We start from the raw sequence: 18,003 nt of genomic DNA on the forward strand, positions 1-18,003 counted from the left end.
CTGTAGAGTACTTTTGTAATAAATACCTGAAAATGAAGAAGCAATGAGGGGAAATGACACTTGGGCAGAGGCAGCACACAGAATGCTGCTTCTCAAACATGAAATGAGTGCTGTGCAACAACACTCATTGTATATGATGCATATGCATGCATACACACATACAGATATACACAGATAGGTACATACACTTATACAAAAATGCCCTTTCCTCCAGGCTGTAACTTGTCCTGAAGCAAACAGGCATTCACACAGAGAACTGCCTCACAGCAGTGGCTGGTAAGTGATTTATTTTGCCAAATGTTAGTGCATTAACACATGAAAAAGGAGTGACATTTTAATTAACTTTTTTCTTAAAACCACAGAAGAACTTACTGTATGAATCCAATTTTAGAAATACATATTTACATTAGCTTGTTGAAAAACATTTACGCTCAGTACTGCTAGGAAAAAATTCTTCTTATATATCACAGTCACTTGTACCAGGTAATTTCAGTTTATTTCTTGATGGAAATGGGATCTTTACCTACCCATTTTAGAAAAATGAAAAAAAGAATAAATATAAAACCTCCAGGAAAGTTTTTTCTGGAAAATACGTCAGAACGATTCACAGAATAATAGTGTTATGTTACATTATTTTAAAAAGGAAATCCAAAAGGTCTAAAGAAGCTTATAAGCCTAATTATAGATTAAAGACTTCAGTGGATTTGACTGAAAATTACATGCTGGAGACTGAAAACATAATTTGGCACAGAGCAAGGCAATCCCCAGACTGTTTGTGATTCACTGTGCATTGCTGCCTTCTTCATTGAGCGTACCCTACTCTGTGGAAAAAGGTCAGCCTCCTACGGGACGTACCACAGTATACGTTTCGTAGGTTTATGAAGTCAAGAAAAAGGCCCAAACTAAAAAGGGTGTTTTATTTACTAGCTCGGTGGTGGAAGGCAGCATGCAAGTGCACTGAAGTGACTCACCAGGGTGGCAGGGCGGTTGCCCCTTATCTTTCTGTGCTGAAAGAAATTTCAAAGAGTTTTGCTAAGTCTTAAAAAACAATCCCATTGGGGAGTTAACAAACCCAAAACATTTAAACGCTGGAAAAATAATAGCTTAAGAACATCTTTTTCAAAAGAATGAATCCCTGAAATGGAATGCTTAGAAGCGTTGTTGAATAACAATTAAGTGGCATGCATAGGAATGCTTAACATTACCACTTCACAAGTTATACAAGCTTCAAAAAACCACTACAATTACAAAACCTGACTTAAAGGCTAGTGGTCATAACTCAGCTTTTCCATTTCCCAATTTCTATTTGCAACAGAATCACTTTAGCAGTGCATCTTCTGGATTCACCTTTGCAAACTTCAGGATGTATTTTTATTCTCCATGTGTCAGCCAAGTATCCAAGCTCCTACTTTCCAAGTGAATCATTTCACTCCTACTTTGGGTTATTCAGAAAAACAAATGCGTATCAGTTACAATATGTCATTAAAATGACAGGGAGGGTACAAACTAGTGACAGCAGTCCCAAAATACGTTTTTGCAGATACTGGAAATGTATATTTATATTGCCTATACTGCAAGCTGCTTTTGGCTTCTGACTAAAGCGCTCTTTAGTGCCACCCTCAAATGCGTAACACTGTCCTTTCCCAATATAGGGGATCACGTTAAGACAAGATTAACTGCACCTCACATTAGCCATCTAAAAGATAGGTGCTATCTTTGAGCTAATTGTCTGGACTCTGCATGTCCATAAAGACAGATCCAGAAGGCAATTCACCACACTCTCCTTAAGCCATTTATCTAGCACAAACAAACAATGGGCCCCCATCTCCCCCTTGTCTATAGAGCAGACACTTAACTTTTCTATGGCTGAAGTTAAAAACCAGAAAACTACCTACAGTCCCTACTATTGACTGCCTGATACATCACCTTGAACCTAGTCATCATAACTACCAAATGGTTTGTAAAAACGTAACACAGACACAAGAAAATGAGTTGCCTGTATATGTGACATTTCCAAACATGGACAATAAATGCAGAAGCACCATCATTTGAAGTCATATCACAGAACCATAGAATGGTTTGAGTTGGAAAGGACCTTAAAGACCATCTAGTTCCAACCCCCCTGCCATGGGCAGGGACACCTTCCACTAGCCCAGGTTGCTCAAAGCCCCGTCCAACCTGGCCTTGAACACTTCCAGGGAGGGGGCAACCACAACGTCTCTGGGCAACCTGTTCCAGTGTTTCACCGCCCTCACAGGAAAAAGCTTCTTCCTTCTACCTAATCTAAATCTATCCTCTTTCAGTTTAAAACCATTACCCTGTGTCCTATCACTATAGTCCCTGGTAAAGAGTCCCTCCCCATCTTTTCCCTTTCTAGACGGGAGAGAGAATAATGCTGGTAGGTACCTGAACACAAACCATGTTCACTACACACCATCTTTTCTGGATCTTTCACTACAGCATCTACTCAAACATTTAACTCCACAAAATGGAGACTAAAGCAAAGCATGTAAAAGTGTATCATCATATATCCACATTCCTGTGGGTTTTTCATTTCACCTTTTTACATGGCATTTGCAAGTCACAGTCTAACCAAGACTATACAGCTGACCAGTTTAATAACTTAAAATAGAAATCCACTAAACTACAAAGTCTTCTCTTAACAAGTTTTACAATAGGTTATTTATTTGAAACTAAAGAGACATAAGTCAGGAAATGCCTAAACAAAATTAAATGGTCTATTTGGAGAACGTTTGTGTCAATTAATGTAATCACTCAATTTATTTCATTGTAAGGAGCTGTTACTCTTAGAGATGCGTATCTATACACAGGGAGAGAGAGCATGAATATGTGCACACTGGGCATGCTGCCATGAGTTAATTAGCAATGGTTGCTGACATAATTTTACGTAAGACTTTTACCACAACTGCAACAATGATACAGCAAGGGAAAATACATTTTATATCTCCAAATTCAATGTTCTGTATGCACAGTTACCCATATTTTCAGAAAAAATATGAGATGTTCTACGAGTTTTCAAAGATTTGTTAAGAATACAATGTCTGTAAATTATTTAATGCTTTCTAAAGGCATACTACATAAGTTTTGCTTTTGAAGTTCCAATGTTGAATGCCCAAGAATACAGGCAAGTTCAAGATTGCATAGCTTCTCTCAAGAAGTTCAAAACAGCACATGTCACTGCTGTATCTGATTTAACATGATTTATGTGACTATGGTACATGACATTGCCATATATGCACCATCATACTGTCACCTAGCAAACATTGTTAGGGTCCTACTTCAGGCTGGGTTTCACACAGTGGGCTAGGAACCAGGCTTGCTGGGTTAGTTACGGTGGGCTGTGGACACACCAACTCACAAAACAACCTCCTTTTCTCTTCCTAATTTGAACTGAGTTAACACATTGAATTAAACAGCAGACACCCTTTTAGTATGGAATGTGCTCAAATGTGGCGTTTTGTACGCTATAAGTAAATACGGCCGATCTGGACAAATGGCAGCAGCCATGGGTGTCTCAATCTAGTTTTACCTTCTCCACTCCCACCCCACAAATGGCAGAGGCAGCAATGTGGACACAGGAGTCTGCCAGGTATCTTCACGCAAGAGAAAACACCTCCTTCTCCCACCCTCCCAAAGCCACAGCACAGGACACAGATGTGCTGGCATTCTCTTCTCCCCCCTTTTCTACTTCTCCCTTCCCTCTGGCTCTCAGCAGAAGCTTAGGGTTCAGCAGGTCCACCCATGAGCACCCCAAGCTCAGCAGCACGACATGGGTCACAGGGCTGGTTTCTGAGCCACCCTGCAGAGTTACCAAGGCCACGTTACCTACTCGAGGCTGAACGTGTGTTTGAACAGCTGCTTCTCACCCCTCCTTGGGGGAGGGCAACCTATGGATGAAATTCAGCATGTGAGCCAAAAGCAACACGGTCCTATTACATCAAAACCCCGGATACAGAGTTGTGATGTCTGCAGTGGAATTAAAAGATATGATAAATCAGGTTATTCTTATCTCCCCCAAATGCAACCCAACTTTCAATGCTAATTTATTTTCTCATATAAAACTACCCTGAATCATCAGATCTGTTTAAAAAAAAAAAAAAAAAAGTCTTATCGGAGCATGGAAAGGCTGCACCTGGTTTTGCACACCGACATACGCCATGTGTGTTCGGATATTACAGAAAAAGGTGCTGACATTTACGGAAGGCGTGTCTTGGTCTGATTAGCAAAGCAGATAGCAGCAAGGAGCTGATAACTGCCAGAATGGCTGAATTATCTGGGGCAAGGCTGGAACGCGTAAGCAGCATGAACTAAAGCAATGCTGGCCCACACTTCCTCACCACCCAGTCCCAGCCCAGCAGCCTGGGTAAATGCTCCCTAAATTGCATCTGCTGAAAATTAGGAGAGAGCCCCCCAGTACAGTCTACAACACAAGTCTCTGAAACAGAGGTTGGCTAGATTTTGAAATGGTTTTCCAGATTATTTGATGTTTTAAAAAATGACTCTGCCAGTGACAATAAAGTCACGACAAGACAGGCTGCCAAACATCATTTTAAGATTTCAGATAATAAAGAACCGTGCTGGCTAGTATAAAAACATTGTGAGAAGCAAGGAAGAAAGCTGGGAAGTCTGCAACAGAAATGAATGCTTGCCAAGAAATTTGGGAAAAAGAAAAAAAAGCAAATCTGTTTAAGACATATTAAAAATACATTGAGAAAAAATTGTCTAGAAAGCCCACCTATGAGGGTGAACTATACCTATATCCTAAAATTCAAAAGTTCAGGAAATCCATAGATTCTCCTAGTTCCAAATTGTTGGAAAAGGCAATAGAAGCTCCTACCTAGCCCAGATTCCAGATGTGCAGATGAGAAAGCATTTTTGCATGTGTCCATGGAGAAAAACCAATTCATTTTTATGTTATTTTGCTGATTTGAAACAGTTGTTTCGTTTTCCTCAAATCGCTACCTGTGTTTGGAATTTTCTTCCAATGTAGTGAGGTACATTTAACATCCATACAGAGCCATATGATCTCCTACACCTACATTCAGAAATTTACTTTGATGCGAGTAATCTGAGTCAGGACAAGAAAAATATTTTGCAAAGTAATACAATAACTGAAAGAATTTATTGTAACCATCACTAATAGTAGGGTGTGGATGCACCTGATCCTTACAATTGTAAAAGCACTGAACGAAGAAAAAAATAATCATAATTTGTGGTTACTATCACTGATCTGGGAACTATCTCAGGTTAAAAATCAAATCAACTGAAACCAAACACTCATCTAGACATCAGAGTAAGCTGAAGATCTCTACCCGAAGCTGCAAAGAAAAATGGTCCAAAAATAATCATGTGGGCTCTTCTGGGAAATGTTTGCAGGTGACTATTAAATGAAAGCATAATGACAAAGAAAACTGACAGATTTTTACAGAAGATAGGAAGCAAAAATAGTAAAATATCCTAAAGCAGTTGTGGAAGCATTGCTGTATTTTGTACTGCCATAAACTGCAAGCCTGCTTATTTAAAACAAATAAAACAAGTAAATATGATACAGATTTATTACTCCCCCACTTAACTGTATGAAGTAGGAATGAGATGTCCCACAGACACACTGCTTTGCCGGTCTAAAGCCTGTTTCTAAATGCAAGGAATCCCATCAACTAACAATACAGTAAGGACTAAAAGTCCTTAATGTAGTTATTAGTAACCAATCATCCATTCCAGAAAAGCTCAGAAAACAAACAACAAACCCAACCTGGAACCAGTAACCATAGTGTCACAAAACTAGTAAACCAAATACCCCTAAAAGCGTTTTAAGCAAAGCATCTGCTCGTAGGAAGAAGAGTGTTGTGTTTTGTGGACTCTGACTGAACATAAAGCATGGGAATACCAACGCCAAAGCAAGGCCTGGGCATGGAGCGTCCCATCAGCTGCGTGCTCAGAGGGAAGGGACGTGCTCACAAGGCCAAGCCACTGCAAATAAGCTCTTCAAGGAGTTCCGTTTCCCTATAGGCTCTGAAAAAAAACCAAGAAAAAGTCACTGCAGTTACTTCACCTTGAGTTAACAGATGAAGGAGAAGCTCCAGGGCATAGTCAGGTGGTTGTGGTGGTCTGAGGAGGAAACACCCGGCTGCTGTGACATTTCCTGGAAGGGCATCAGGCTAAAACTCCTGGCAGGAGCAGAAAGCCCATCAAAATCAGACGCTGTGACTTTTTGGGAGTAGAAGAGGGACCAAAACCTAGTCTTGAGGCTTATTCTGAGAATTTGCTGGTGAGATACTATCAGATGAGCAGTCTACATAATTTGGTATTTAAAACCTAGTAAACAAAACAAACCACGGTAACAAATGAGACTGTAAGACAATCACCTTCAGATCTGGGAACAGACAGAAAAAGCAGTTTTGAAAGTTGGAAAAATCTTAGCACAAGATTGCTATGCTAAACTCAAAGACAGTATCCCCCCCCAAAATATTATAGGCATAAACGATGGTCACAGAGGAGTTTCAGTGTGTGTGTATATCTATACACAGATATTAATATACATATATAAACATATATAAAAAAGCACTCTCTCCAAAACACGGAAAATTATCTAGAATTAAAGAACAAACCTCTAAGACTATTTTTATAGCTGCTAATTATTATGCAGACCACATTCAATATTTGGGGGGCTTTTGTGGCTACTCAAAATCATTTGCCAGGTAAGGAAAGACAGGAAAGACAAATCCATTTGCTTGCAAGCACAAGTGAAATGAGGCCCAAGGGCTGATTCAGGCTTCTACCATGAAAGAGACAACACAAAATGCTGAGTCGGCACAAAAGTGCCCATCCCTGCCCTGCTCCTTTTGTAACAAGAGCCAGCCAAAAGAAAGCCGGTGTGATTTTACAGAAACCATCCCCGAAATAAATGTGCAGTGCACCCCTACTGTGAGAAATATAGAAAGAAAATAAAAGAAGGTAGAATGTCTAAAATCAGGAAAAATTGTTGAGAACAGTCAATCTAAAAGAATCCATGCAGAAAAACTGGAAATGCATTTCTTACACACCGTAATAGTCTGTAAAAGGCTGTCTAAAAGACCCTATCCATTGTCTGCCTAATCCTACAGTCCTGTAAAGCAAGTACATGATGAGAAGCCCCACAGGACAGGATGTGGCCCTACTGCTGCACAGCACGAAGGCAGAGCAGCAGCAGCCAAAACGCACAGCCCAGGGCATCAGCCCCAACACAGCCCTCACTAGGTCAATGTCTGACAGAGGATGCTTGCTTCTTTTAAACCTGCTATAGTGGTTGCTTCCCATATGTGTATAAACTCAAGAAATGAAGGATAAACATTGGGAAGACAACCTGGGCCATCTAGACAACTCCATGATTGGAGGGAAAAAAAAAGTTCTCTGTGGCAGTGATGTAGCCTTGAAAGTGGTAGCCAGAGAGGGTGTTGAATCTCCATCCTTGGACACTTTCCAAATTTGACTGGACAAGGATGGCCTTTAGCAACACGCTCTAACACTGAAGTTGCTCTGCTTCAAGCAAGAGGTTGGACTAAACACCCCAGAGGTTCCTTCCAACCTTCTCTGACCCTATGGCATGTTTCACTTCAAGCTTTGTACAAACTGCATCACCATTTAGTAATTTCATTTTTTTATGCATAATATTTTATAGAAAGAACATTCCTAATAGTTTATGTGTATATGTTTAATTTGTTTATATGTTTAAATATATATTATGTACACATATAGGTACATTTATATGCATACACACACACAGAGACAATTCTAGCCATCAATAAAACTAAAGAGTTTCTGTGTGATGAAACACATTATTATCAGCTGCTGACCTCAAGCACAGACAGTTAAAGGAAGCAGAAACTGTCTAAAGGAAATTATACAAATAGTGAAGTTCTCCAGATCTGTGTTTCAGTAGAAACACTATCAGTTCTGAGAAAAACACCTCACAGTGGTCTCTGAGAATAAGAAGGAATAAAGGTCTCCTGAATGTTTACATTAGCAGGAATATATCAGGAGGAGAAACACCTAAAGTTGAAGAAACTTAAAGTAAATAACATCTATATAGGATTCATAGTCAAATATCATCAACCAATACATTATATGGGGAGCATTCTCAATCAAACTATTATTCTTCTTCTCTTCCTGCACAGTATTTACCAGACACAGGTATTAGCAAATAACTACTGTCATATTTCTGGTCTGATAGCAGGTACAGGATTTACAAAACATAGCACTGAGAAAAATTTTCTGTCATCAGTTTCTGATAAAGCAACATCTTGTATACATAATTTTGCTTACCAGGTTTAAAGGCTTACTGGTCTGTATATTCTCAATCTTAACTAGCAAAATTCTAGTTTTCACTAGCTTCATGTTTGAGATTTTCACAATTCATACCCAGAGCGAGTTCACCGTTGAATGTGGGAGGGCATGAATGTGAAAAGGAGCAATGGGGCATCCAGGTGGTGGGGATGTTGTCTACCTTTATTTCCCTTTCTTTCCTCCTCTTGTTTTCCTGGGATCTAAAATTTCCAGACTCACCTCCACACACATAAGAATATGCTGAAACAGACCAAAAGCTCATAGCCCAGAATAAAGTCTCCAAGCATAGTATCTGTTAGTATCTCATGAATACTTGATGTCGGTTTTCCAGTAGATAGAATTTCTTATACTTTACAGTAAATGGATTTTTGCTATTCACTTCATGTGTTGGCCTAGTATTGCAGTGGCTCAGCAAGAGACACCCTCTCAGTAGACTGTCCATCTTTCAGGCTGAAGAGCTGTAAATTGATTCGTCACTTCTGTATGGAATCCATGCTGTAAGTTGAACTGCATTAGGTCCAAGAGATTTCTGTGGAACTACCAGCGACCCTCCACTACTTTTAGAAAAAAAAAAAAAAAAAAAAAAGAAAGAAAACAAGTTCTTCCCAGTTTTTATTCAGTTATTGCTAAATGCAAGACATTTCCACGTTATTTCACAGCTGTTTATGGAACTCCGCAAAAGCCTCTGGAAATAACACCACACCCGCTTACCCATATAATTATAACCTTCAAAGAACTCCAATAGGTTTGTGAGACACGTCATACTTGACAAAGGCCAAGTTGACTCTTTCTCAATAGATCATTCCTACCTATTTGCTACTAATTCTTTTCCTTAACACAGTTTGTAAATAATATGCCTGGAAGAGATCCAAGGCTTGCCAGCACACAGTTCCCTGGTTCTCCTCTGAGACTTCACTAAAAAAAATGGTGTCTTTGTCACCTTCTGGTCTTCAGGAACCAAAATTATTTCATTGATCACATATAAAAATTTAGCCTTTGCATCATCTTTGTGGACAGTTGAAGTTTAGTTAAAGTGTACCATTACTACTTATTTCCTACCACTGTAGCCTCACCCAAATACTGCTTAAAGATCATGAATGGTCAAACATTACCAACCATAAAATAAACTAAACCATATTTTTCCTAGACTTGACTTTTCAACCTATATAGGCCCTCCATTGTTGTTGGTTTTTTTTTTAATTTGTTGTGTGAGCTGGATAGATGTTCTGTGATATTTCTGCCATAATTTAGATTTAACTGTGGGAAAAAACTTGAAGGATCTGTCATCAGATTTTACAACGGTACAACAGAGCCCCATCCTCAAAAAGCAATTATCTCCGAGATTATGTCACTGATGCCTTGCAATCCTTTTGGTCTGGATACATTTTGTCATTTCAACATCCAAATATTCAAATGAAAAAGGATGCACCATTGTAGCAAAATCCATCTGCCCACTTATATTATTTTCATTTCAAGAATCTCTCTCCCATCTATAACGTTCCCTGCTCAGCAACTGTTATCTTCCATTTCCTCCAACATCCTGTCTGAAAGAAATGGCAGGAGTCCAAAATAATTAATTGAAAATATTTAAGTTCTGTAGAAATGCAACTAAAAAGGTCCTTTTTAACCTATAGTCTATAGCCTGTTTCTAAGGGGAGAATAAAAGGTAACCAAGAAAAACAAGCCTACTGTCACGCTTAAATTTACAGTAAAAAGCTTGCATTGCAAATTTTTAGGAGCTATCATATGATTCATGTTTTAGATACAGCATTTATAAGTAGAGTTGGGTGAACCACAGGACAGGACACACTGACGTGAATACATGTCAGAGACAGAGCCCCGTTTTTTTCCACAGCTCTTTGCTACCATACCACACAAACCTGTTGCAACAAAATAAACTGGCTGAAGCCAAGCTCAGGTGAAACAGAGGAGAGGACTCAGTAGCACCCACGGCTCTGCCCCAACCCCTCTGGCCGAAGGCACATACCCACAACTACTTAACCCGTTTCTCTTGCCAGTCGGCTGCTCACTCACAGGACAGCCCGTGCGGAGGTGAACTTGTCCGCTAAACTGAGTATTTGTGTTAGGCCAGAACTGACCATACAGCTCGATCCACTGCACAGCACTGACTTCACAACTGCACTGAACTGTTGCCTGTAAAGCGCAGTCATCTCATCAAACCGGATCTAACCCTCAGTTTACAACCGCTTATGTCATCATCTGGCATTAGTGTCGTAAATGTAAGTGTGATTTGTAAATGTTAAATGGTCCCCACAACCAAGTATCCAGGAACAAGCGAAGTCCCAGTTTAGAAGAACATCATGCACCTGCATGAGCATTTCTACAACGCTCCTGGTAAATCTGATGATGAAACAATGTGCTTTATGCTGTGTGGCATAAGACATTTGAATACTATGCAAGGGTGAAGTCTGAGAAGCGTTAACATTTGTAAACCCGGGAGTAACTGTAAAAAGTACACTGCTGCTCGCGGTGACCCACCCAGCGGACTGGGGCAGGAGAAGCACGGCAGCGTGCCCCTGCCCAAGGGCTCCAACCCCACTGCTGGGGCTATCAGTGGAAAACCCTCGCTCTTGAGCTGCACAGGCACCACCGACACGCAACTGCCGCTACCCTGCAGAAGGGCGGGAGTCAGGCAAAATCCGCGACGGGTTTAACCTCGTGGGCAAACGCTGTGACTTGGAAGCGGCTGCAAGAGGGGGTGAAGAAAGGAGAACGTTTTAAAAGCCCCCGCGTTTCGGAGCGAGCTGCAGCCGAGACACGGTGACCCCTCGCTGACCGCTGCCACCAAACGCTCCTCTGCCTGGCAGGGCTGCTCCGGCAGGGCTGCTCCGGGGACGGGCGCGGCCCCTCCGCCGCCGCCCCCACCTGCCCCCGGGTCACCGGGCGGCGGAGCCCGGCGGGGCGGGACGGAACGGGGCGGCGGGTACTCACAGCGGGTGCCAGCGCTCGGGCAGGCGGCGGTGCAGGGAGATGCGGTCGCTCAGGTAGGTGTTGATCTGGTGCCGGCGGACGCTCTCCTCCTGGAGCCGCTTCTCGTCCGGGCTCAGCTCCAGCCGCACCGCCCGGCCCAGCTCGCCCAGCGCCCCCGGGTCCAGGGCCGGCTTCGTGTACACCGGCTTCCGCAGCAGCTCGGCGGCGGCGGGCGGCGGCGGCGGGGCGCGACGGGCGGCGTGGCGGGGCGGCGGGCCGTGCCGCCAGGCGAGGAAGCCGACGGCGGCCAGCAGCCCCAGGGCCAGCAGCGCGCCCCCGCCCCGGCAGCCCCGGCCCCGCTTGCCCCAGCACATCCCGCGGCCGAGGCGGCCGGCCATACCGAGCAGGCGGCGGGGCCGCGGAGATGGAGCGGGGGGGGCTCTCCCGGACACGGGTACAGGCACGCCTCCGCCCCGGGCGGACCCGGCGAAGTTCTCACGGACTTGCCCAAGCCGCGCTGCCCCCGCCAGGAAACCCGCCCGGCTCCTCCGCCGGCGGCTCCGCCCTCCGCCCTGCCCGCCCGCCGCCGGCCAGCCCCGAGGGGCGCGGCGCGGAAGAGCGGCGGGCGGGGGGGCGGGCGGCGGCTCCCGCCGGCGCCCCCGGCCAGGGGGAAGCGCCCCTCCTGCCAGCGAGCCCTGGGGGATCGCGCCCCGGCCGGCTCCCCGGGAGCGGTGCTCTGGGCGTTTCGCGGTGGTCGGCGGGCAGCTCGGCCCCGGGGGCCCCAGCAGCCCCGGGGGAGGCACCCGGCTCCCGCTGCCTGCGGGCTCTCAGTGGGGACGCAACTGGTGGAGCCGGTCATGGTCCGGAGCCAGCCCCGGGAGCTGGCCCCACCGCTCCCGGGGCCGGGAGGGAGCGGAGCAGGGCAGCCCGGTGCCTCTGGGTCATGCACTGCTGGGAGGTGGGGGGGAGGCACGTCCCCTTCGCACAGTTGCTCTTACCCTTCGAGGAGGAGGTGATCTGATCAGCCTGAAGCTCGAGGGAGCTTCGTGAGCGCTGGTAGCTGTGTGGCCGACACGCAGGGGTACCCCCAGGCGAGGGAGGGTTCGGCTGGCACAGAGCTGGCACGGCCACGGCAAGCTGCTTTGGTCATTGGAGATGACGGAGACGGCCCCAAGGCTCGCTGTCTCCTGACAGAGGTAGCCAGCGCTGCCGGAGGACCGCATGGGAGGTTATTCGTCACGAAGGGACCAAGAAAAACTTGGAGACTGAAGGAAACAAATCCGTAGGAAAGCAGGCTTCATCCACTCTGCCGCCTCTAGAACATCAAGTGCTGTAGAAGTAAACAGAACGTGGGCCCTGAAGCCATGGGAGTTAATGACAAACTCTTCCCATGAAGAAAGCAGTGCTCTCGTTGAAAAAAGTCAGCCTATGTGGCCTCGCAGCTCAGAAATCCAGAAGGCAAGTGAGAAACTCAAATTTATTCTCCAGATAATGGGCAGTCCATTTCATGGCTTGACTGAATTATGGGGAAGAAAGCAACTGTGGCATTTAGTTGAAACTTTGTAATTTGCTTCATAGTCAACAACACATCCATACTGCTTTTTCACTTCACCCCCAAAGAGGATGCAGCTCTGATCAAATTTGCGAACCTGAGGCCATGAGATTACATGATAATTTGTGATTTGCATTTGAAAATCCTTAAGTATAACAACTGCTAAGAGTTTCTCTCGCCTTCAGCGGGGAGCTGAAACTCTGAAACTCTGGTTTTGGGGTGTCATTTGCCATATGCATTTTTCAAAGAGCCTGTTTATTGCACTGTCCTCTGCTGCTGAGCCCTGTCAAGATCAACCCAGCAGAGGACTCCTGTCATCCCAGAGAAGGACTTCAAGCCTGGTAAGCAGTACTGGGCAGTGCTCAGCAGCTTTACTGAGCAGGTAGATGAAAACACATCTGACATAAGGAAGGGGAAAAACCTCATCACTACCAGACAGGGTCACAGCATACAGCTATGAACTGTTTCAGGGTTTACATGATAATAAATATCGTATATGACAACAAACACAGAGGCTGTCAACTACTGTGGAGGCCTTGCTCTGGACAGAAGGGTGCTGAATAATAATGAACCATCCTGATGCTGGCAAACTAGCATAAATCAAGTAGTTTAGGTGGATTTGCAGATGAGTGTGTGCGTATAGATATTTGATTATTTCTTATGCAGGTACACACCTATCACAGATAATTATATGTGCATAAAATCTACTTTCAAAGCACACATACCAGCTAGAATAATTTAAGCATAATACTAGCGAAGTATGTGTGTTTAAATATACATTGTAGATGACTACTAAATACCAATATGCTGGACATGAGAATATACATTTACATAAAGGAAGCTGTGCCTAGCAAGTTTTGGGTCTGAAAACTTAAGGGGCACTAGTAATTGCATGCCCAGTGATCTCATTGTCTCCTTCCTCTCCGTCCTTCCTGAATAAAGGAAGCCCAGCTGGCGTCAGTGGTATTGAGTTTCTAGCAGGAGTTCCCTAGTTTTTGGCTGGTGGAGGGATAAACATTAAAGAAAGATACAGCCAACATTTCTAGAACATGCTGCTGGTTTAGATCTGGTTGTCTGGAACAAATATTCTTGGGTTTTTCCCTTTGTGTGAGGTTGCAAACTACTTAGAATTGGGAAACAAAAATATTAAGCATGAGGAGCCCAACAAGGACTTCCTGGAATGAGTCAAAGGAGAAGGAGATCTTCCTGGACTCCCGAAATAAATTATTGGTGGAGATTAGGAAGATGTAAAGAGTAAAACATAGGACTGAGGTGTTCCTTAAGAACAGTGAGAAAGAAAACAGGACAGTTCTGCTGCAGGGGTTCTTAAGTATTAGAACACGTATTTTATTTATGTGTTTTAAGTATTAGAACAATATGGAAGAAACGCAATATGACCACATGACTAAACTTCTTTTTTCCACAGACGCAAGAAAGGTTGCAGCTAGTGGGAAAGTCGGGGAAGTGGCTCTCAGTGCTAATAATGACCTTAGAGCAAAGTAGCTGGGAAGGCTTTCTGCGATCATCATCACAGTGAGGATTGAAAGCAATACTAGTAAATGGCAGTTCCCTGGGGATGATGTCGAGGCACATAAATCTGAGGAAATTCAGAAAGGGAAAGTACAATAATGATGTTAATGCAAAAATCATTAAGAATAAATCAGTTGCATTCACAAATAACTTTGGACAAGATGTAAATAATGTGAAGTGGAAGACACTTTTTCTTAAACCTCTTTAAAAGTCTGTGGGCTTTAATTGAGACGACTGAAATTTCTGAGCTGAATTACTTAAAATATGAAGATTTTTGCTCTGAATGTAAAAATAAGCCCTGGAGAAAAAAAATTCTACAATTAATAAGGCAAATAAGTTCCCTGCTAGCCATAAAGCTTGTAGCAATGTTTTAATGGAAAAGTTCCTTTTAAGCAATTCTTTTGTTTGTTCAGGCATAATAACAATGGAAGTTAAAACAATTGGTTTTGAGAGGGTTTTTTAAGTTTAATAATGTTTAATGAGCTATAAATTCAGTTGCTTCAAGAGTTTCAGTTAGAAATAAATAAACAAGTCCTATAAAACCTATCATTACTTATCTAGGAAGATCTATTCTGCCTTCAGTTGTCAAAACAGAAGATCGGTGGAATAATTAAAACATTAGTTTATTTTTTAAAAAGTGAAATCGTATTTTTTTACAAATGAAGAAAAAAAAAATACTAACTAAACCTTTCAAAAAGCACTAAGAGAAGAATACTAAACACTGTTCTTATGGACAATATGTAATTGTCCATAGGAACTTACATTATAGCAAATGTAATAGGTGAAATTAAGAGTGTATCTATTGCTTACTGAAATATCCATTTAAATTGCAGGCAATATTTAGTTTACCTAAAATATATGAGCTTATTGAAGGAATTGGTTCACAGACAAAGAAAACTTAAAGCAATAAGTTAAGATGAATATTTTACACATCTAATATTTTTTAAAGTTATTTTGTAGTGATGACATATACATTGTAGAAAAAAATAGAGGTATTAAATTTTGCAAAAGCTTTAAAATCTTCCTCATCCAATGTTTTATTTTAATCTTTTTGGTTAGATCTGTATTTTCAGTCAAAATGAAGCAAAATTCTAAAATGGAAATGGGGTGTGGAGAAGTATCAACATACTGATACATTTTTAAAAAAATTCCTGAATTCATACTTTCAGGGGAAAAGAAAGTACCAAATAATGTGTTCCAGAATAATGTTCCTAGTTTTAGTAACAGCCAACGCTTATGAGTTCTGAAGAAAAGGGAAAAAAATATCAGAAGAACATGATACATTGCAGATAGATAGGAAATTTTGTCAAGAAAATTAAGCCAAGTTATAAAGCACACCCACCAGCTTTGGACCTATGGATCATTGTTCACCATTGCTTTAAGTGGGCGTAAAATAGCATTGTCCTGCAAAGAAACAGCCCCCTCCAACTCCCACCTTGGTTGTTCTTTCTCTCTTCTGTCAGCACAAATGTACCTGTATTTTTTAAATGCTATTATTCACCTCATTGTTCTACCAGTGCCAAGGATTTTTTTATTAATGTTTTTGAATTGAAAGTGTCTGTATTTCAGACAGCTGTGTAGCACAAGCAAAACATGAAATGGGCTGCACCCCACCTTCCCAGCTGCAGGTCTGCACAGAAGGGGAGGTGTTGAGGTCCTCAGTGCTTCTGAGGGGACCCTGTCTTACAGGGTAGGCTTTGGGTCATGAGTGAAGCTGGATGCATAGTGCAGAGGCAGAGCGTAACTGGAATTTAGATGAGAGAAAGAACGGTGGATACAGAGGCCTAAAAATAAAATAGATTAAAACCACAGACTTGATGAGTGAGATAGAAACTGTCAGCTATTTCAGGGATCTTCTATCAGACTGATGAATGCTGTGTAATTCTTATACTGATATAAAAACAGGTGGCATTCAGTGGATTACTAAGGCAAGACCTAACCTGTACTAGTTTGCAGATCTTGGTAGTATATATATGTACATATGTATGTCTGCATATATACACATACACACACACACACACACACGTATAAAAACTACCTTGCTCAAAAGGTCATATGGAAGCCAGGATAGCTTAAAAGTAGGAAGGATATGCATGCCAAGGGCCTCAGTTGGTTTATTTGCTTGCTATAGGTATGTTTTCTTGATATATGAATGTACTCTTAGATAAATAGCAAGCATGAATTGCAGGCAGTAGAAGAGATGTTGTACATAAAGGAGGGTGTGGCTAGCAAGCTTAACTGTCAAAAAATATTGGAACAAAACTGCAGTTCTGTGCACAAAATATGGTATGACATGACCTGTTACTGAACGTCTGTTATATTGGAAACCTGTCTGATTTTTATACATTCTTGTGTGGGGACAGTGAATTAAAATACTGAGTGGCAAATAATTTTTGAAAGTTTGGTCAAAGCTATGGCATATTCTGAAAAGCATAAATGAAGTAAATTCTTCACAAAGTTATAGCAGCTGGTTAGAGTAGACAAAGCGGAGACTTGCTATATATACCATGATTAAAATCCTGAACCAAGAACTCAAGGGTATATTACATGGTGGAATTAATCTTAGTCATCCTATATTGTAGGCACTTACCACCATTTTTTAAAGTAATTTTTTCAAGGTTATTTCTGTTTCTGTGCCTGAAGGGACCAAAGTTAACATATATTAGTCTAATGATACTTGGCGAAGCATCTGCTTTTCTATGATTGTATTTCTAATATATGTGTCTGCCTTTTCATTAAGGCAGAGATGAGAGTCTTCACACAAAACACACATTAAAATTTTCAGGATTTTTTAACTCGTAAGTATGACTTCCTTGAGATTCAGATCAGTAAGGGTTTACAGTAGAAAATAAGCTCTTTACTCCTTGAATTGCCAGGAAGATAATGCCAGCATATTTGGGGATTTGAGATGCCATCATACCCAGATATTCATAATGAAGTTTATGACTGAGTCAGCTATCTCTAGTTTCCCGGATTTCTTTGAAACAGATTGCTTGACTACTTGCATTTTTCCCTTTCTGAGATGCTTTTGACTACGATGGTAATTTTATATTCCATATTATGTGATCCTGAATTATATATGAGGTAGAAATTTGCTCATGTGTCATGGTATAATAGTATGTCCAAATGTGTTACAACCTGTTACTACTCTAAGAGCAACAGAATTTTTTGTCATGTTACCTGGCCAATTTTTAGTTCTACATCACTACATGTTTGCCATGTTATACTTACTTTACTAGCTCCACGGGTACATTACATGCCCTAATGGTTTCCTAGGCTTTGTTTCCCAAACGATGAGTTCTGTCTATTGCCGAACCATGACTCTTGATTTTATCTCCTTTATGTCACCTTGTATTATGACTAGCTTTAATAAAGCTTACATTGGCCCGTTTATCTCCCTGCTGGTGTTTTGTTATCATCTACAATGGAGGCTTCTGTTAGAAAACTTTCACAAATATTGACCTCACATGTTTGCTCTTTTCTGCTTTTTCTGGTGGGCCTGCTCTGTTCCTTGCACTTTTCTCATCTCCTTTAGTCTAAAGTAATTTTCTCATTCATCAGTTTTTTCTCTGTCATTTTAAATTATTTTAACCTTAGAGCAATCCAACATTGACCTATACAGATTAGCACACTGATGACATGAAGGA

The 18,003-nt window shown here is 42.1% G+C and overlaps 2 protein-coding genes across 2 annotated transcripts in view; one reads left to right on the top strand and one right to left on the bottom strand.

Moving 5' to 3' along the window:
• GALNT12 (polypeptide N-acetylgalactosaminyltransferase 12) overlaps window positions 1-11,758 on the bottom strand; it is a 47,988-nt gene extending 36,230 nt beyond the window's left edge. The window contains exon 1 of the mRNA XM_074899382.1: window positions 11,296-11,758. Coding sequence (XP_074755483.1) covers window positions 11,296-11,672 — 377 coding nt within the window. The 5' untranslated portion in view covers window positions 11,673-11,758. The remainder of the gene's footprint in view (window positions 1-11,295) is intronic.
• Window positions 11,759-13,149: 1,391 nt separating this feature from the next.
• The window catches only part of ANKS6 (ankyrin repeat and sterile alpha motif domain containing 6), a 51,444-nt gene continuing 46,590 nt past the window's right edge, over window positions 13,150-18,003 (top strand). The window contains exon 1 of the mRNA XM_074899389.1: window positions 13,150-13,167. The gene's annotated coding sequence lies outside the window, so the exon portion shown is untranslated. The remainder of the gene's footprint in view (window positions 13,168-18,003) is intronic.

The sequence above is a fragment of the Athene noctua genome, chromosome 2 (assembly GCF_965140245.1).
Source record: "Athene noctua chromosome 2, bAthNoc1.hap1.1, whole genome shotgun sequence".
NCBI classification, from domain to species: Eukaryota; Metazoa; Chordata; class Aves; order Strigiformes; family Strigidae; genus Athene; species Athene noctua.